This window comes from Pristis pectinata, chromosome 43 (genome assembly GCF_009764475.1).
Source record: "Pristis pectinata isolate sPriPec2 chromosome 43, sPriPec2.1.pri, whole genome shotgun sequence".
Lineage (NCBI taxonomy): Eukaryota > Metazoa > Chordata > Chondrichthyes > Rhinopristiformes > Pristidae > Pristis > Pristis pectinata.
The window spans coordinates 2,836,137-2,856,118 of record NC_067446.1 but is presented as its reverse complement, the minus strand read 5'-3'; the positions used below and the strand labels follow the sequence as shown (position 1 = coordinate 2,856,118).

The 19,982-nt window shown below is 60.4% G+C and overlaps 1 protein-coding gene across 1 annotated transcript; it reads left to right on the top strand.

The window, feature by feature from the left end:
* The first annotated feature begins 1,302 nt into the window (after positions 1-1,302).
* On the top strand, positions 1,303-19,313 carry LOC127566610 (twinfilin-1-like). Its single transcript, XM_052009105.1, has 9 exons — positions 1,303-1,397; positions 5,020-5,097; positions 7,980-8,155; positions 8,591-8,686; positions 10,624-10,728; positions 11,224-11,349; positions 15,485-15,635; positions 18,411-18,532; positions 19,119-19,313. Exons 1-9 carry the CDS (start codon positions 1,373-1,375, stop codon positions 19,272-19,274), a joined length of 1,035 nt encoding a protein of 344 aa, XP_051865065.1. The 5' UTR covers positions 1,303-1,372; the 3' UTR covers positions 19,275-19,313.
* The last annotated feature ends 669 nt before the right edge of the window (positions 19,314-19,982 follow it).

Below are 19,982 nucleotides of genomic sequence, written 5' to 3'. Positions count from 1 at the left end.
TCGCTGAGCAAGGGGGAAACGGAGAATGGGGTGGGCACCCGCTCAGTCCCGGGTGGACCGGTGCATGGGGAATGGGCGGGTGAATGTCCGGTGATGTCCGCCCTTAGCAGTGTGGAGGAACAGAGGGATCTCGGGGTCCACGTCCATGGATCCCTCAAGGTTGCCGCGCAGGTCGATAGGGTTGTTAAGAAGGCCTGTGGCGTGTTGGCCTTCGGTCGGGGGACTGAGTTCCAGAGCCGCGAGGTGATGTTGCAGCTCTATAGGGGAGGGAGGAGGGGAGGGAGAGGTGGGAGGGGGAGGAGGAGGGGGGGGAGGGGGAAGGGGAGGGGAGGGAGGGGGAGGAGGAGGGGAGGATGAGGGAGGGGAGGATGGGGGGGAGGGAGATAGAGGGACGGGGAGGGAGGGGGGGGAGGGAGAGGGAGGAGGGGAGAGGGAGGGGGAGGAAGGGAGGGGGAGGAGAGGGGGGGAAGGAGAGGGAGGGGAAGGAGGAGGGGAGGGGGGGAGAGGGGGAGGGGAGGGAGGGGGAGGAGGAGGGGGAGGGGGGAGGAGGGGGGATGAGGGGAAGGAGGAGGGAGAGGGGGAGGAGGAGGGAGAGGGAGAGGTAGGGGAAGGAGGGGGGAGAGGGGGAGGGGAGGGGGAGGGGGTGAGGGGGAGGGGCGGGAGGGGGAGGGGGAGGAGGAGGGGAGGGGGGAGAGGGGGAGGGGAGGGGGTGAGGGGGAGGAGGAGGGGAGGGGGGAGAGGGGGAGGGGGAGGGGGGGTGAGGGGGAGGGGCGGGAGGGGGAGGGGAGGGGGAGGAGGAGGGGAGGGGGGAGAGGGGGAGGGGAGGGGAAGGAGGAGGGGGAGGAGGAGGGGAGGGGGGGAGAGGGGGGGGGGAGAGGGGGAGGGGAGGGGGAGGGGAAGGAGGAGAGGGGGAGGGGGAGGGGGTGAGGGGGAGGGGAAGGAGGAGGGGGGGTGAGGGGGAGGGGCGGGAGGGGGAGGGGAAGGAGGAGGGGGGTGAGGGGGAGGGGGAGGGGCGGGAGGGGGAGGGGAAGGAGGAGGGGGGTGAGGGGGAGGGGGAGGGGCGGGAGGGGGAGGGGAGGAGGAGGGGGTGAGGGGGAGGGGAGGGTGACTGAGCCCTCCGAGTGCTCCCCCTGCCGCAAGTGATTGTTACTGCAGGTGGGACTTCCCCTTTAAGGGTTGTTCCTCCCCCCCCCTTCCCTTTCTCTGCCGACCGCCGCAGGGGCCGTGCCCTCCCCTTTAAGAGGGCGGGGCCGGCAGTCCGGCCCCGCCCCCTCCAACATTCCTGTCGGCGGAACCCGCCGCCCCTCCCCTTTAAGGGCGGCGTCGCCCGGAAGTGCGGCCGCTGCGGGTGTCGGGGACGCGCGGGGGCAACATGTCGCTCGAGTCCGGGGTCACAGGTGGGCGCGGGGGCGCGCACGGGGGGCCGGGGGCGCGCTCCGGCCCGGGGGGGGGGGAGAGAGGGGGGGTGGAGGAGGGGGAGGGCGAGGGGGAGGGGGGAGGAGGGGAGGGGGGGAGGGAGAGGGAGGGGGGGAGGGGGGAGGGGGAGGAGAGGGAGGGGGGAGGGGGGGAGAGAGGGAGGGGGGAGGGGGGGGAGAGAGGGAGGGGGGAGGGGGGGGAGAGAGGGAGGGGGGAGGGGGGAGAGGGAGGGGGGAGGGGGGGGAGGAGGGGGGAGAGGGAGGGGGGAGGGGGGAGAGGGAGGGGGGAGGGGGGGGGAGGGGGAGAGGGAGGGGGATGGGGGGAGAGGGAGAGGAGAGGGGGGGGAGGGGGGGGGAGGGGGAGAGGGAGGGGGAGGGGGGAGAGGGAGAGGGAGAGGGAGAGGGGGGGAGGAGGGAGGGGGGGAGAGGGAGAGGGGGGGAGAGGGAGGGGGGGAGGGGGGGAGAGGGAGGGGGGGAGGGGGGGAGAGGGAGGGGGGAGGGGGGAGAGGGAGGGGGGGAGGGGGGAGGGGGGAGGGGGGAGAGGGAGGGGGGGAGGGGGGAGGGGGGAGGGGGGAGAGGGAGGGGGGGAGGGGGGAGGGGGGAGAGGGAGGGGGGGGAGGGGGAGGGGGGGGAGGGGGGAGAGGGAGGGGGGGAGAGGGGGGGGGAGGGGGGAGAGGGAGGGGGGGAGGGGGGGAGAGGGGAGAGGGAGGGGGGAGGGGGGGGAGAGGGGGGGGGAGGGGGGAGAGGGAGGGGGGAGGGGGGGGAGAGGGGGGGGGAGGGGGGGGAGAGGGGGGGGAGGGGGGGAGGGAGGGGGGAGGGGGGGGAGAGGGGGAGAGGGGGAGAGGGAGGGGGGAGGGGAGAGGGAGGGGGGGAGGGGGGGAGGAGAGGGAGGGAGGGAGTAGGGGGGGAGAGGGAGGGGGAGGGGAGGGAGTAGGGGGGAGGGGGAGAGGGGAGGGGGAGGGGGGGAGGGGGAGGGGGAGGGGGGGAGAGGGAGGAGGGGGAGGGGGGGAGAGGGAGGGGGGAGAGGGAGGGGGGGGAGAGGGAGGGGGAGAGGGGAGGGGGAGGGGGGAGAGGGAGGGGGGGAGGGGGGGAGAGGGAGGGGGGGGGAGAGGGAGGGGGAGAGGGGGGGGAGGGAGTAGGGGGGGGAGGGGGAGGGGGAGAGGGGAAAGTGAGGGGGAGGGGGGAGGAGGGTAGAGGGAGAGGGAGGGGGGAGAGGGAGGGGGGGAGAGGGAGAGGGGGGGAGAGGAGAGGGGGGGAGGGAGAGAGGGGGGGAGAGGAGAGGGGGGGAGGGAGAGGGAGGGGGGGAGAGGGAGAGGGGGGGAGAGGAGAGGGGGGGAGGGAGAGGGGGGGAGAGGAGAGGGGGGGAGGGGGAGGGGGGGAGAGGGGGGGAGGGGGAGGGGGGGAGAGGGGGGGAGGGGGGGAGAGGGAGGGGGGGAGAGGGGGGAGAGGGAGGGGGGGGAGAGGGGGGGGAGAGGGGAGGGAGTAGGGAGGGGGAGGGGGGAGGGGAGGGGGGGAGAGGGAGGGGAGGGAGTAGGGGGGGAGGGGGAGAGGGGAGAGGGAGGAGGAGGGAGTAGGGGGGAGAGGGAGGGGAGGGGGAGAGGGGAGAGGGAGGAGGAGGAGGAGGGGAGGGGAGGGAGTGGGGGGGGGAGAGGGAGTGAGGGGGAGGAGGGGAGGGGGAGGCGGGGAGGGAGTAGGGAGGGGAGGGGGGGGAGAGCGAGGGGGGAGGAGGGGAGAGGAGGGAGGAAGGGGGGAGGAGAGTGGGAGGGGAGGGAGAGCCACACTGAGGGAGGGAGAGGGGGTGGGGGGTTAGAGGGGATGGAGGGAAATGAGGTGGAGGGGAGGGAGTGGAGGTGGGGAGGGTGGGAGGGGGAAGGAGGGAGGGGGTAGGGAGTGATGGAGGGAGAGCGGATGGAGGGAACGGAAGTGAGGGGGAGGGAGGGGAGCGTTCTGCCCCTCCCTGTCCCAGCCTTGGTGATGAGGTGCTTTACTTTAACCACGTCCCCGCGGTCGGGTCTGGGGCTCCCTCGTGCCTTTGGTAACAGGAGCCGGTGCTTCTCGACGTCCCTGCAGACGCTGTAGTTCTGCACAAAGTCTCTTTTAAAAACGCGAACCTCCTCCCTTCCTCTTTTCCTTGAAGCCTCTGCTCGAGCTTGTGTAGTGATTGTGAATCTCTCAGTTCCCTGCTCTGGGATCAGTGTTGGGGAGGTATCACTGGGGCTACTTGCTTTTCTGTTGTGGCAGCAAGAACCGTCTTCAAGGCTCAACTCAGGAGTGTGACGGGACACCCCCCACTTGCCTGGGTGGAGTTAGTCCATGCACTGCACATCCGCCACATTACCTCTTCCCCCCCCCCACAGGTCAGGAGTGTGACAGGACACTTCCCACTTGCCTGGGTGGAGTTAGTCCGTGCACTCCGCATCCGCCACGTTACCCTTACCGTAAGACCGTCAGGTATAGGAGCAGCATTAGGCCATTCGGCCCCTTGAGTCTGCTCCATCCTTCAATTGTGGCTGATTTTTTTTCACCCACATTCTCCCCGTGACCCTGACCCACCCCCCCCCCCCCCCCACCTACCAATTGAGAACCTGTCAACCTCTGCCTTAAGCACACCCAATGACTTTGCCCTCCGTGGCAACAGATTCCACAGGTTCGCCGCCTTCCGGCTGAAGAAATTCCTCCTCATCCCAGTTCTAAAGGGACGTCCCTCCATTCTGAGGCTGCGCCCCTCGGATCCCGGACTCCCCCGCTGATGGAGACACCCTCCCCAGGTCCGCTGTATCCAGGCCTCTCCGTGTCCAGGAGGTTTCAATGAGATCCCCCCCCATCCTTCTGAACTCTAGCGAGTACAGGCCCAGAGACACTCAAATGCTCCTCATAGGTTAACCCTTTCATTACCGGCATCCTCTTCTGGACTCTCTCCAGGTCCAGCACTGCCCTTCCTTAGATACGGGGCTCAAAACTGCTCCCGATGTCCCAAATGTGGTCTGACCAACGCCTTATTAACCCTCAGTTGTACGTCCTTGTTTTCTCCCCCCCTCTACAAGTCAGGAGTGCGACGGGACACTCCCCACTCTCCTGGGTGCAGTTAGTCCATGCACTCCGCATCCGCCACATTACCTTCCCCCCCCCCCCCCCCCCACACACAAGTCAGGAGTGTGACGGGACACCCCCCACTCGCCTGGGGGCGAGTGCGGCTCTGGCGACTCTCGAAGCTTGACGCCGTCCGGGACGGAGCAGCCCGCTCGGTCGGAACCCCACCCGTTCACTCGCTCCGCCACCGACGGCAGTAGCAGCGGTTTGTCCCGTCTGCAGGACACAGTGCAGCTACTCTCCAAGACTCCTCGGACGGCACCTTCCAAACCCACCACCTCTACCGGCTAGAAGGGTAAGGGTGCCCCCTGGGAGTCACCCTCTTAGACACACACCACCCCGACTTGCAAATACTTCACTGTCGCTGCGTTAAATGCCTGGAACTCTCTCCCGGAAACGGGACTGCGGGAGAGCTGGGGCTGGTGGGGGGGGGCGGGGGGTGTGGGACAAGGGGAACAGGGATTGATAATCCCCCTCGAATTAAAGCCCCTTTTTCCTCTCTGTAAACCCATAGCATCGAAAGAGCTGCTGGAGCTGTTCTCCAAGTCGAAGGATGGCTCCATTCGGATGATCCAAGTCCTCGTACAGGAAGGTACTCTCCCCGGAGGGGGTCACAGAGACGGGGAGGGGGCGTAGGGGCCCGAGGAGGGGTCACAAACGGGGAGGGGTGTAGGGGCTGGGGGGGGGGTGTCACGGAGATGGGGAGGGGTGTAAGGGGTCGGGGGGGGGTGGTGTTACAGAGACGGGGAGGGGTGTAGGGTTTGGAGAGGGTCACGGAGTCGGGGAGGGGAGTAGGATCTGGAGGGGGTGACGGAGACTGGGAGGGGGTGAAGGGGACGAAGGTGGGGTCACGGAGGCGGGGAGGGGGCATAGGGGACAGAGGGGGGGGTCACAGAGACGGGAGAAGGTGTAGGGGACCGGAGGGGGCCACAGAGACGGGGAGGGGGTGTAGTGGACCGGAAGGGGCCACAGAGACGGGGAGGGGCATAGGGGACCGGAGGGGGTCACGGGGAGGGGGTGTAGGGGACCAGAGGGGGCCACAGTGACGGGGAGGGGGTGTAGGGGACCGGAGGGGGTGTAGGGGACCAGAGGGGGCCACAGTGACGGGGAGGGGGTGTAGGGGACCGGAGGGGGTCACGGGGAGGGGGTGTAGGGGACCAGAGGGGGTCACAGTGAACGGGAGGGGGTGTAGGGGACCGGAGGGGGTGTAGGGGACCGGAGGGGGCCACAGTGACGGGGAGGGGGTGTAGGGGACCGGAGGGGGCCACAGTGACGGGGAGGGGGTGTAGGGGACCGGAGGGGGTCACAGAGACGGGGAGGGGTGTAGGGGACTAGAGGGGGTCACAGTGACGGGGAGGGGGTGTAGGGGACCGGAGGGGGTGTAGGGGACCGGAGGGGGCCACAGTGACGGGGAGGGGGTGTAGGGGACCGGAGGGGGTCACAGAGACGGGGAGGGGTGTAGGGGACTAGAGGGGGTCACAGAGACGGGGAGGGGGTGTAGGGGACCGGAGGGGGTCACGGGGAGGGGGTGTAGGGGACCGGAGGGGGCCACAGAGACAGGGAGGGGGTGTAGGGGGCCGGAGGGGGTCACAGAGACGGGGTGTGGGGGGCCCACGAACCCTACCTCATTATACCCACTTTCTCTGCGCACTATCTATTTATCCTTGTAACTCATAGCAATGTTTATATCCTTGCACTGTACGGCTGCCCCAAAACAACAGGATTTCGCGTCCCCCTAAGTCAGTGGTAATGAGCCTGATTCTGATTCCCGCCTCGGGATCGAAGCCACATTCCTGGTTGCCCCTGCGTCGGAGCTCGTTAAGGGTTCAACCACTCGGGTCAAGCTTATCGTCAGACGCACAAGTCCACGGGCGAAACGAGAAACTTACCTCCAGTGGCGTCACAGGCACAGAGCATCAGATGCACGAAACTAAATTAAACTAAATTATACAAGAAAGAACACAGTTAGAACTGAAAAATGTCCATTGCAGTGCAAAGCGGTCATAGTGTTTCCATAAATTGGCTTATTATTGTCACGCGTACTGAGGTCAGTGGAAAACCTTGTTTTGCATGCCATCCGTACAGATCGATTCATCATACAGTGCATCGAAGTAGGACAAGGGAACAGCAATAGTCGGATGTAGTATTACAGGGAAAGTGCAGTGCAGGCAGACAATAAGGTGCAAGGGCCACGACGAGGGAGATCGTGAGGTCAAGAGTCCGTGTTATCGTTCAATAGTCTTACAACAGCGGGGTAGAAGCTGTCCTTGAGCTTGGGGGTACGTGCTTTCAGGCTTTTGTATCTTCTGTCCGATGGGAGAGGGGGGAGAAGAGAGAACGTGCTGGGGTGGGTGGGTGGGGGTCTCTGGTTATGCCGGCTGCTCTCCCGAGGCAGCGGGAAGTGTAGACAGAGTCCGCGGAGGGGGAGGCTGGTGTCCGCGACGCGCTGGACTGCGTCCACAACTCTCTGCGGTTTCTTGTGGTCCCGGGCAGAGCAGTTGCCGTACCGAGCCGTGATGCATCCGGATAGGATGCTTTCTGTGGTGCATCGATAAAAGTCGGTGAGAGTCAAAGGGGGATGTGCCGAATTTCTTTAGCATCCTGAGGAAGTAGAGGCGCCGGTGAGTTTTCTTGGCCGTGGCGTCTACGTGGTTGGACCAGGACAGGCTGTTGGTGATGTTCACTCCCAGGAGCTTGAAGCTCTCAACCCTCTCGACCTCAGCACCGTTGATGTAGACAGGTGCATGTACACCACCCCCTTTCCTGAAGTCAGTGACCAGCTCTTTTGTTTTGCTGACATTGAGGGACAGGTTGTTGTCATGACACCATGACACTAGGCTCTCTATCCCCTTCCTGTACTCCGACTCATCGCTGTTTGAGACTCAGCAGACTCGTACACTGAGGCAGTGATTAGGGTTGTTCCGGTCGGTTCAAGAACCGAGTGGTTGAGGGGAAGTCGCTGTTCCCGAACCTGGCAGTGTGGGGACTTCCAGGCTTCTGTACCTCCTGCCCGACGGGAGCTGCGAGAAGACGGCCCGGCCCGGATGGTGGGGGGGGATCTTTGACGACGGACGTCACCTTCTTGAGGCAGCCCCTCCTGTAGATGCTCCCGACGGTGGGGAGGGATGTGCCCGTGATGTATTGGGGCTGAGTCCCACCGCTCTCTGCGGCTCCTTGTGCGTTCGAATTGCCGTCCCAGACCGGGATGCAACCGGTCTGTTCCCTGGAGCGGCAGGAGTTGGGAGGGAACGTGATTGGAGTGTGAGGGAGGGGGTAGAGAGGAGATGGGGCTTGGGGAGGGGAGGGGGCGGGTTTAAGGGACGGTTGGGGCTTGGGGAAGTGTAGCGAGGGTGGGGTTAGGGGGAGAAGGCGGAGTTGCAGGGAGAGGCGGGGCTCTGGGTGAGGGGGCGGGGCTCTGGGTGAGGGGGCGGGGCTCAGGACAGGCCCACACCTCTAACGCCCCCTCTGTTGCAGGGTACCTGGTCCCCCACTCCTCTCACCCCCCGCGGGGCTCCTGGGAGGAGGACTACGAGGGGCTGCTGCTCCCCGCCCTGCGACACGGCCCCTGTTACATCCTCTACCGGCTGGACAGCAGGAACGCCCAGGGGCCGGAGTGGGTGCTCATCGCCTGGACCCCCGAGAGCTCAACGGTGAGGGCGAGGGGAGGGGGGGAGGGGGTAGGTGGAGGGAGGGGAGGTGAGGGAGTGAGGAGGGGGAAGGAGCGAGGGGGTGCGGGGTAGGCGGTGAGTGGGAGGGGGAGGAGGTGATAGGGAGAGGGGGTGAGGGGACGGGGAGGGAGTGGGGGCTGAGGGGGAGGGAGGGGGTGATAGGGAGGGGAGGTGAGGGGGAGTCGGGGGGGAGGGAGGAGGGTGAGGAGGGGGTGACGGGGATGGAGGGAGATGAGGGCTGAGGGGGAGGGAGATGAGGGCTGAGGGGAGGAGATGAGGGGTGAGGAGGAGGAGTGGGGAGGGCGAGGGGTTGAGGGAGGGAGGGGGAGGAGGGGTGAGGGGAGAGGGTGGTGAAGGGGGAGGGAGTGAGAGGGAGGAGGGTCCCTGCACTGACCGGCTCCCTGCCCCGCTCCCCAGCTCCGACACAAGATGCTGTACGCCTCCAGCCGGGCGGCCGTGAAGAAGGAGTTCGGTGGGGGCCACATCAAGGAGGAGATCCACGCCACCATGCCGGTGGGTGCCGCTGGGTGTGTCCCGGGGCTGCCCCGCTCCTGGGGACGACGGGGGGACCTCGGGCCAGGGACTGAACCCAATCTCTCGCTCTCTCGCTCTCCCCCACATTGTGTGTTAGCTTGACAGAATATATGAATGATTGGATGAGGATGTCCAAGGTACGGTTGGTAAGTTAGCAGATGACAGTAAAATAGGTGGTGTCGTCGACAGTGAAGGTGGTTATCTGGATTTACAGAGGGATCTGGATCAGCTGGGTCAGTGGGCCGAGGAATGGCAAATGAAGTTTAATTCGGATAAGTGCAAGGGGTTGCATTTAGGGAAGACAAACCAGGGCAGGACTTCCACAGTGAACGGCAGGGCCCTGGGTAGTGCTGTAGAACAGAGGGACCCAGGAGTACAGGTACACAGTTCCCTGAAAGTGGCGTCGCAGGTAGACAGGGCGGTGAAGAAGGCGTTCAGCACGCTGGCCTTCATCGGTCGGGGCACCGAGTTCAGAGGTTGGGAAGTTACGTCACAGTTGTAGAAGATGTTGGTGATCCCATATTCGGAATATTATGTTCAGTTCTGGTCACCCTGCCAGAGGAAAGGTGCCATTAAGCTGGAAAGAGCGCAGAGAGAGATTTACGAGGATGTTGCCAGGACACGAGGGACTGAGTTATGGAGGGAGAGGTTGAGCAGGTTGGGACTGTTCATTGGAGCACAGGAGGGGTGATCTTATAGAGGTGTATAAAATCATGGAAGGCATAGATAGAGTGAATGCGCACTGTCTCTTTCCCAAGGGTTGGGGAATCAAGACGGTAGAGCTGTAGGTGTTGTCCACGGGGACTATAGTGAGGCATTTGACAAGGTCCCTCATGGTCGGCAGGGCCCTTAACAGTGTTGATGAGCGGAGGGATCTTGGGATCCAAGTCCACAGTTCCCTGAAGGTGGCCGCACAGGTCGACAGGGTGGTGAAGAAGGCGCACGGCGTCCTCGCCTTTATCGGTCGAGGCACTTGAGTCCAAGAGTCGGGAAGCTACGCTGCAGCTTTATGAACCTCTGGTCAGGCCGCAGCTGGAGAATTGCATTCAGTTCTGGTCACCCCCGTTACAGAAAGGATGCGGGGGCTTTGGAGAGGGTGCAGAAGAGGTTCACCAGGACGCTGCCTGGATTAGAGAGCATGAGCTACGAGGAGAGGTCGGACAGACTTGGGTTGTTTTCTCTGGAGCGGCGGAGGCTGAGGGGAGACCTGGTAGAGGTTCATAAGATTATGAGAGGCACAGATAGAGTAGACAGGCGGTATCTTTTGCCCCCCAGGGTGGAAATGTCTAATGCTAGAGGATGTGCATTTAAGGTGAGAGGGGGAAGTTCAAAGCAGATGTGCAGGGGGCAAGTTTTTCTTTTACACAGGGAGCGGCGGGTGCCTGGAATGCGCTGCCAGGGGTGGGGGTGGAGGCAGATACGATAGAGGGGTTTAAGAGGCTCGTAGACAGGCCCATGGATGTGCGGGGAACGGAGGGAGATGGACTTTGTGTAGGCAGAAGGGGTTAGTTTAGTTGGGCGCTTAATTAGTTCAACACAACATCGTGGACCGAAGGGCCTGTTCCTGTGTCTTAAGAACAAGAGGTTTGAGGGGAGAGATTTAACAGGAACTTTTTTCACCCAGAGGGTGGTCCGTATGCGGAACGAGCCACCAGAGGGAGTGGGCGAGGCAGGTACGTTAACGACACTCGGACAGGTCCGTGGACGGGAAGGGTTTAGCGGGATATGGGCCAAACGCTGGCAAATGGGACCTTCTTGGATGAGCATCTGCGGTCGGCACGGACCCGTTGGGCCGAAAGGCCTTGTTTTCTGTGATGTGTGAGAGAGGTGGGAAGGAGAGCGAGTCGGAGGGGGGGCTCCCCCCTTTCTGTGCCTCCCCGTTATCACCCTGTGTGTTTTCCCTCCCTCCGTCCCAGGACGAGGTGTCCCTCGAGGGTTACCGGAGGCACCTGGCTTCGAAAGCAGCGCCAGCACCACTCACGGTGGCTGAGCAGGAGCTGCAGCAGATGAAGATCAGTGAGGTGACTGTGGGCTGGGACAGAGAGGGGGTAGGGGCTGGGGTGAGGGGGGCAGGGAGACGGGGAGGGGTGTAGGGGCTGGGGAGGGGTTCACAGAGACGGGGAGGGGTGTAGGGGCTGGGGAGGGGTTCACAGAGACGGGGAGGGGTGTAGGGGCTGGGGAGGGGTTCACAGAGACGGGGAGGGGTGTAGGGGCTGGGGAGGGGGTCACAGAGACGGGGAGGAGTGTAGGGGACGGGGTGGTCAGAGACGGGGAGGGGTGTAGGGGCTGGGGAGGGGGTCACAGACGGGGAGGGGTGTAGGGGCTGGGGAGGGGGTCACAGAGACGGAGGGGTGTAGGGGACGGGGTGGTCAGAGATGGGGAGGGTTGTAGGGGAGGGAGGGGGTCACAGAGACAGGGATGGGTGTAGGGGGTTACAGAGGGAGGGGTGTAGAGGGTTCCAGGGGAGTTGCCCCCTCCTGCTCAGACCACCCCCCCCCCACCTCTCTCTTCATCAGATAAACACGGACATTAACGTTGACTCCAAGCGCCCCACCCTGCAGGGGGTGGCCTTCCCCATCGAGGACGATGCCCTCGCAGCCCTGCAGCGCCTGAAGGAGAAGAGGTTCCCCTATGTTCAGCTGGTACGTCGGGGGTGGGGGGTGTGCTGTTTAACCCGCGGGACCTCACCCCCCCCCCCCCTTCCCCCCCCTCCTTCTCAGCCCCAGGGCCCGGCCTTTCCCCACCTCAGCGTCACGCTATTACAGTGCCAGCGACCCAGGTTTCGATTCCGGCCGCTGTCTGTCAGGAGTTTGTACGTTCCCCCCAAAGCCCCACCCTGTGTGTCTGCGTGGGTTTCCTCCGGGTGCTCCGGTTTCCTCCCACGTTCCAACGACGTACGGGTTACGAAGTCGGGGGCGTGCCGTGTTGGCGCCGGAAGCGTGGCGACACTTGCGGGCTGCCCCCAGAGCACTCAACACACAGTGAAATGCATCTTTTGTGTATCGATGTACACGTTACCAATATACTTCTACCCCGTAACCAAAGACTACCCCACCCACCCACACTGGACATTCTCTCTTCTCCCCCCCCCCCCCCTCCCATCAGGCAGAAGATACAAAAGCCTGAAAGCACGTACCACCAGGCTCAAGGACGGCTTCTACCCCATTGAACACGATAAGATGGACTCTTGACCTCACAATCTCCCTCGTCGTGGCCATTGCACCTTATTGTCTGCCTGCACTGCACTTTCTCTGTAGCTGTGACACTTTACTCTGTATTGTGTTATTGTGTTCCCTTGTACCACCGGGCTCAAGGACGGCTTCTGTCCCGCTGTTAAGATAAGATGAGATATCTTTATTAGCCACACGTACATTGAAGCACACAGTGAAATGCATCTGTTTGCGTGGAGTGTTCTGGGGGGCAGCCCGCAAGTGTCGCCACGTTTCCGCCGCCAACATAGCACGCCCACAACTTCCTAACCTGTACGTTGTTGGAATGTGGGAGGAAACCGGAGCACCCGGAGGAAACCCGCGCAGACACATGGGGAGAACGTATATTGAACACGATAAGATGGACTCTTGACCTCATGATCTACCTCGTCGTGGCCCTTGCACCTTATTGTCTGCCTGCACTGCACTTCCTCTGTAACTGTGACACTTTTACTCTGCATTCTGTTTCTGCTTTTCCCTTGTACACCCTGGATGCACTGATATGGTGAAATGATCTGTAAGGACGGCACGCAGACGTTTTTCAGCTGTACCTCGGTACACGTGACAACGACGAACCAATTTACCACTCCCTCTGGCTTCTCCATCACCGTCTTGTGTTGGGGGGAGGACCTGAGGGGAAAGCTTGCCCCTCAGGTCCTCCTCTCTCCTCTGCCCTCTAGTCTCGGACTCCCCGACCCTGGGTGGGGGGAGAAAAACTGTGAGCGCCCACCTTATCTACGCCCCCCTCGTGACTTCTGAAACCTCGATAAGGGCACCCCTCAGCCTTCTCTGCTCCAGGAGAAACAGTCCCAGCCTGTCCTAATCACTCAATCCCCTTTGACACTCACCGACTTTTACCGATGCATCCTATCTGGATGTATCACGGCTTGGTACGGCAACTGCTCTGCCCGGGACCGCAAGAAGCTGCTGAGAGTTGTGGACACAGCCCAGCGCATCACGGACACCAGCCTCCCCTCCGTGGACTCTGTCTTTACCTCTCATTGTCTTGGTGAAGCAGCCGGCATAATCAAAGACCCCACCCACCCGGGTCATTCTCTTATGCCCCCCCACAACATAGAAATTTATGCCCCCCCCCCCCAGTTCTGGACTCCCCTACCCTGGGGAAAAGACTGTTACTGTCCACCTTATCCGTGCCTCTGGTAATTCCACATTTCTATAAGATTGCCCCTCATTCTCCTATGTTTTGAGCCTGGCTAATCTCTCCCTATAACTCAGGCCCTCTAGTCCTGGCAACGTCCTCGTAGATCCTCCCCCTTTCACCTCGATAGACCTCTCCCTACTTTACATTTCTCCCCTCTCACCTTCAAACCTTGTGAGTCAAAGTCGAGTTTACTGTCAGATGCACAAGTCCACAGGTGCAATGAAAAACTTCCTTGCAGCAGCATCACAGGCACGGAGCATCAGATAAGCAGCATTCACAAGAAAAACTTAAATTATACACAACTTTTACAAGAAAGAACACAACTAGAACAAAAAAAAGGTCCATTTTGGTGCAAAGTGGTCCTAGTGTTGCTAAACTGTAGTGATTAGGTCCATTGTAGTGTAAAGTGGTCCCAGTGTTGCTGTACTGAGGCAGTGATCAGGGTTGTGCCGGTTGGTTCAAGAACCGAATGGGTGAAGGGAAGTCGCTGTTCCTGAACCTGGTGGTGTGGGGACTTCAGGCTTCTGTATCTCCTGCCCGACGGGAGCTGCGTGAAGACGGCACGGCCCGGATGGTGGGGGATCGTTGATGATGGACGTTGCCTCCTTGAGGCAGCGCCTCCTGTAGATACCGCGGATGTTGGGGAGGGATGTGCCCGTGATGTATTGGGCTGAGTCCACGACTCTCTGCAGCTCCCTGCGCGTTCGAATTGCCGTCCCAGACCGTCAGGACACTTCCAACAGCACATCTGTAGAAGTTTGACAGAGTGTCCGGTGACGAGCCGAACCTCCTGAGGAAGTAAAGACGCTGGCGTGCCTTCCTTGCGAGGACAGGTCGTCCGAGATGTTAACGCCCAGGAGTTTAAAGCTGCTGACCCTCCCCGCCGCCGATCTCCCCCAGCGTAGACCGGCGCACATTTGCCCTGCTTCCCCCTCCTGAAGTCAACGATCCGCTCTTTAGGGGCATAGATAAGGCGAATGTCTTTTCTCCCCCCACCACCGGGAACTAGAGGGTGTAGGTTTAAGGTGAGAAGGGGGAAACATAATAGGAACCTGAGGGGCAACTTTTTCACCCAGAGGGTGGTCCGTACGTGGAGCGAGCTGCCAGAGGAAGTGGGTGAGGCAGGTACATGAACGACATTTGGACAGGGACATGGATGAGAAAGGTTTAGAGGGATATGGGCCAAACGCGGGCAAATGGGGATCGAGTGGGCAAGTGGGGAGTGTCCCGGCTCGCTCCTGACTTGTAGACTGGGGGGGGGGGGGGGGGGGGGAGAGGTAATGCGGCGGATGCAGAGTGCATGGACTAACTCCACCCAGGCAAGTGGGGAGTGTCTCGTCGCTCTCCTGACCTGTAGATGGGGGGAGAGGTAATGCTGTGGATGTGGGGTGCATGGACTAACTCCACCCGGGCAAGTGGGGAGTGTCCTGTCACACTCCTGACTTGTAGATTGGGGGGGAGAGGTAACGTGGCGGATGTGGAGTGCATGGACTAACTCCACCCAGGCATGGACCAGTTGGGCCAAAGGGCCTGTTTCCGCGCTGTGTGCCTCTATGACTTGTGCCCTCTAGTGCTAGATGCCCCTGTTCTATTGGAAAAACTTGCCCCCTCTACCCCACTTCGCTTCCCCCACCTTCTTACCCATAGAGAGACAACCGTCAGCCCATCAATTCTGTGTTGACCAATGACCACCCACTTACCCCGCTCCCATTTTATTACCCCTACATTCCTACCAACCTCACCCCAACCCTCAGATTCTACCCCTCAGCCACACGGGGGTGGGGGGGGCGGAGCTGATTAACCCACTGACCCCGCACTTTCTTTGGAATATAGCTTCCAGGTGGGAGCCCACGTAGGGGGGAGGGGGGGGGGGGAGGGAGCCTGTGGCCGGTGGCGCGGCGCTCCCATGCGCCCCACTGCCCTCAGCAGGGAGAGGGGGTGAGTTCGGGAGGTGCAGTCCCCGGGCGAGGGACCGTGGAGCATTCTGTAGACAGCGTGGCCACCGTGGCGGAGGGAGGGCGTGTTCCGGGGGTGGGTGGGGCGCCAATCGAGCGGACTGCTCTGTCCCGGGCGGTGTCCAGCTTCTCGAGAGTTGTCGGAGCCGCCCTCGCCCCAAGCGAGTCGGGAGTGTCCCGTCACACTCCTGACTTTTGTAGATGGGGGAGAGGGTAATGTGGCAGATGCAGAGTGAATGGACTAACTCCACCCAGGCAAGTGGGGAGTGTCCTGTCACACTCTTGACTTGTAGAGCAGGGGAGAGGCCTTGGGGTGTCAGGAGGTGAGTCACTCACCACAGGATCCCCACCCTCTGACCTGCTTCCTGCAGCTGCGGTGTGTGTGTGGCTGGTCCAGTTGAGATTAACGTTCTCTCTCTCTCTCTCTCTCTCTGTCTCTCCGTCCCTGCAGAGGCTGGACACGGAACGGGAGGTGATCACCCTGGTCGATGAGCGGCCGATCGAGGTGGCGGATCTGCCCGCGCAGGTGCCCGCTGATTCTCCCCGCTGGCATTTCTTCCTCTACAAGCACTCCCACGAGGGCGAGACTCTGGAGTCACTGAGTGAGTGTCTTCAACTCTGGTGGGATCTGAGCCCGTATTACAATCTGCCGATTCACTCCCCGCGTACACGGCCCCATGTCGATTTTACTCCAAGTGCAAGCTTTGCCAATTTTAAATTAACCTTTGAGGAAACCCTGCCTGCGAAAATGCAGCGATCGATTTCACTACCACTTGTGACAGGTGGCTCCCCACCGCACTCATCCACTAGAGCGCAACCTTTGATTACACCGTTTAAAAATTTTACAAACGTTTATTTGCTAAAAGCACTACAAAAGGACGTCCAGTGTCAGAACTACAACGGCTAATACGAAAAAGAAGAAAAAATACTACACGAACAGATTCTAACTACGACAAAATAACGCTAACTAACAACCGCAAAATGCACCGATCAGGGATCTGTACTGGGACCCTTACTACTTGTGATCTTTATAAATGACCTGGATGAGGAAGTGGAGGGGTGGGTTAGTAAGTTTGCGGATGACACGAAGGTCGGGGGGTGTTGTGGATAGTGTGGAGGGCTGTCAGAGCTTACAGCGGGACATAGATAGGATGCAGAGTTGGGCTGAGAAGTGGCAGATGCAGTTCAGCCCAGATCAGTGTGAAGTGGTTCATTTTGGTAGGTCAAATATGATGGCAGAGTATAGTCTTAATGGTAGGACTCTTGGCAGTGTGGAGGATGAGAGATCTTGGGGTCCGAGTCCATAGGACGCTCAAAGCAGCTGCACAGGTTGACTCTGTGGTTAAGAAGGCATATGGTGTATTGTCCTTCATCAATCGGGGAATTGAATTTAGGAGCCGAGAGGTAATGTTGCAGCTATATAGGACCCTGATCAGACCCCACTTGGAGTATGGTGCTCAGTTCTGGTCACCTCACTACAGGAAGGATGTGGAAGCCATAGAGAGGGTGCAGAGGAGATTTACAAGGATGCTGCCTGGATTGGGGAGCATGTCTTATGAAAACAGGTTGAGGGAACTCAGCCTTTTCTCCTTGGAGCGACAGAGGACAAGGGGGGACCTGATAGAGGTGTATAAGATGATGAGAGGCATCGATCGTGTGGATAGTCAGAGGCTTTTCCCCAGGGCTGAAATGGTGGCCACAAGAGGACACAGGTTTAAGGTGCTGGGGAGTAGGTACAGAGGAGATGTCAGGGGTAAGTTTTTCACTCAGAGAGTGGTGAGTGCGGGGAATGGGCTGCCGGCAACGGTGGTGGAGGCGGATACGATAGGGTCTTTGAAGAGACTGTTAGATCGGTACATGGAGCTGAGAAAAATAGAGGGCTATGGGTAAGCCTAGTCATCTCTAGGGTAGGGACATGTTCAGCACAGCTTTGTGGGCCGAAGGGCCTGAATTGTGCTGTAATTGTTCTATGTTCTAATACTTCAGATGAGAGTCCCATCCTCACTGTCCACGACGCGCGCGATGCCCACACAGCTGCCCCTTGTCGATTTATCGAGTTACGCAGCAGGGAAACAGGCCCTTTGGCCCAACGTCCCTGCTGACCGAGATGCCCATCTAAGCAGGTCCCATTTGACCCATATCCCTCTAAACCTTTCCTAACTGTGGACCTGCCCTAACTCCTGTTGATTGTTGTTAATGTACCTGCCTCAGCAACGTCCAAATACAGACCAACCCCTGGGTGAAAAAGTTGCCCCTCCTGTCCCTCTAAATCTCTCCCCTCCCACCTTAAACCTGTGCCCTCCCGTTCTTCTTGGGGGGGGGGGGGGGGGAAGAAACTGTGCACATTCACCCTGTATGTGCCCCTTGTGATTTTATAAGGTCACCCCTCGTTCTCCAAAGCTCCAATGAATAAAGTCCCAATCTGCTCAACCTCTCTCCATAACTCAGTCCTAGCAATGTCCTCGTAAATCTCCCTCTGCGCTCTTTCCAGCTTAATGGCATCTTTCCTACAGCAGGGCAACCAACACTGAACACAATGCTCCAAGTGCGGCCTCACTAACGTCCTGTACAACTGCAACATAACGTCCCAACTCCTGTACTCGGTGCCCTGACCGGCGAAGGCCAGCGCGCCGGACGCCTTCTTCACCGCCCCTGTCTACCTGCGAAGCCACTTTCATGGAACCATGTACCTGAAGCATTAGAGAGGGTGCAGAGGAGATTTGCTGCCTGGATTGGAGAGCACGTCTTATGAGGATAGGTTGAGCGAGCTGGGGCTTTTCTCTTTGGAGAGGAGGAGGATGAGAGGTGACTTGATAGAGGTGTACAAGAGGCATCGATTGAGTGGACAGTCCGAGACTTTTTCCCAGGGTGACAATGGCTAACACGAGGGGATAATTTTAAGGTGATTGGAGGAAGGTATAAGGGGGATGTCAGGGGTAAGTTTTTTACACAGAGGGTGGTGGGTGCGTGTAACGTACTGCCGGCAGAGCTGGTGGGGGCAGATACATTAGAGACGTTTAAGAGACTCTTAGATAAACACATGAATGATAGAGAAATGGGGGGCTATGTGGGAGGGAAGGGTTAGATAGATCTTAGAACAGGATAAAATGTCGGCACAACATTGTGGGCCGAAGGGCCTGTGCTGTGCTGTAGTGTTCGATGTTCTATGTACTCCTAGGTCCCTCTGTTCTACAACACTCCCCGGGGCCCCGCCGTTCACTGTGAAAGTCCTGCCCTGGTTTGTCTTCCCAAAATGCAACCCCTCGCACTTATCCGAATTCAGCCGTAGCGATTCCAGCATCTTCTGTCTTCACTTCGAGCGTCTCCCTTCCGGAACGCGACCCACTAATGTTTTGGTCTCTCCTCTCCCCCTGTAGTCTTCATTTACTCGATGCCTGGCAGTAACTGTACCATCAAGGAGAGGATGCTGTATTCCAGTTGCAAGGGCCCATTTATCACAAGTGTCGAACAACAGCTGGGTCTGGACATTGCAAAGAAGGTGAGGTGCTGGGTGGTGGGGACGGGAGGAGGGCAACTTCTGTCCAATGTACAGATCTCCCCCTGAGAGAGAGGGACTGAGAGACACCAGTCAGTGTACAGATCTCCCCCCGAGAGAGAGGGACTGAGAGACACCGGTCAGTGTACAGATCTCCCCCTGAGAGGGACTGAGGGACACCGGTCAGTGTACAGATCTCCCCCTGAGAGGGACTGAGGGACACCGGTCAGTGTACAGATCTCCCCCTGAGAGGGACTGAGGGACACCGGTCAGTGTACAGATCTCCCCCTGAGAGGGACTGAGGGACACCGGTCAGTGTACAGATCTCCCCCTGAGAGGGACTGAGAGACACCGGTCAGTGGACAGATCTGCCCCCGAGAGAGAGATTATGGGAATGTGGATTTTTCAAGCTGAATGTGGACAACTTCAATGTCAAATTTGTCCTTTGTATTGAACCTCTTGAATGCCAGGTTTAATCCTCTCTCTCTCTCTCTCTCCTCTCTCTCTCTCCCTCCCTCCCCGTCCCTCCCCCCCCTCTCTCTCTCCCTCTCTCTCTACTAATCTCTTGACTTTTCTCTCCACCCCCCAGGTGGAGATCGACCAGGGCTCGGAGCTGACCCCCGACTTCCTCTACGGCGAGCTGCACCCCCCTCAGCACGCCCCGCGGCCCACCTTCGACAAGCCCCCGGGCCCCGCCCGGTCCCGGGGAGGACCCCGACGCATCGTCCGGCCCACCACCGACTGAGACCCGCCGGGCAGCTGGGGGCAGGGTGGGGGGCAGCCTCCCGACCTCCGAGGCTCAGCGGAGGTTGGGGGGGGGGGGGTGGGGGGGTGGTGTGACCGCCGCCGGGATCTGTATCCGGGGAGCGGGAATGTCACCTTCCTGGTGGCTGGGGAAGGGAATTAAAGGGAATTTTTGTAACTGCAGGAGTCGATTGGGTGAACTGTTTTAGGGGTTGGGGAGGGGGGGGGGTGGTAATTATTTGCCTCAGATCCTGAGGGAGAGGGCGGGTGATCCCGCAAGTTTATCCAGCAAATTCCCACCGGGAAGCTGCTGGGTTTTCTGGGAAGGGAGCGTCAGACCTGGTCTCTATTATCACGTGTAGCGAGGTACAGTGAAAAACTTGTCCGTACAGATCACTTCATCACAGCCGTGCATCGAGGGAGTACAAGGGAAAAGCATTAACAGAATGCAGAATAGAGTGTCACAGTTACAGAGAAAGTGCAGTGCAGGCAGACAATAAGGTGCAAGAACCACAACGAGGGAGATCGTGAGGTCAAGAGTCCATCTTATCGTTCAATAGTCTTATAACAGCGGGGTAGAAGCCGTCCTTGAGGTTGGTGGGACGTGCTTTCAGGCTTTTGTATTTTCTGCCTGATGGGAGAGGGGTGAAGAGAGAATGTCTGGGGTGGGTGGGGGTCTCTGATTATGCCGGCTGCTTTCCCGAGGCAG

Excerpts from the sequence above, each read along its gene's own strand:
- LOC127566610 (XM_052009105.1), top strand. The coding sequence starts at position 1,373 with ATGTCGCTCGAGTCCGGGGTCACAG. Across the intron at positions 8,687-10,623 it reads AGATCCACGCCACCATGCCG|GACGAGGTGTCCCTCGAGGG; the intron begins GTGGGTGCCGCT and ends CCTCCGTCCCAG. Across the intron at positions 10,729-11,223 it reads AGCAGATGAAGATCAGTGAG|ATAAACACGGACATTAACGT; the intron begins GTGACTGTGGGC and ends TCTCTTCATCAG.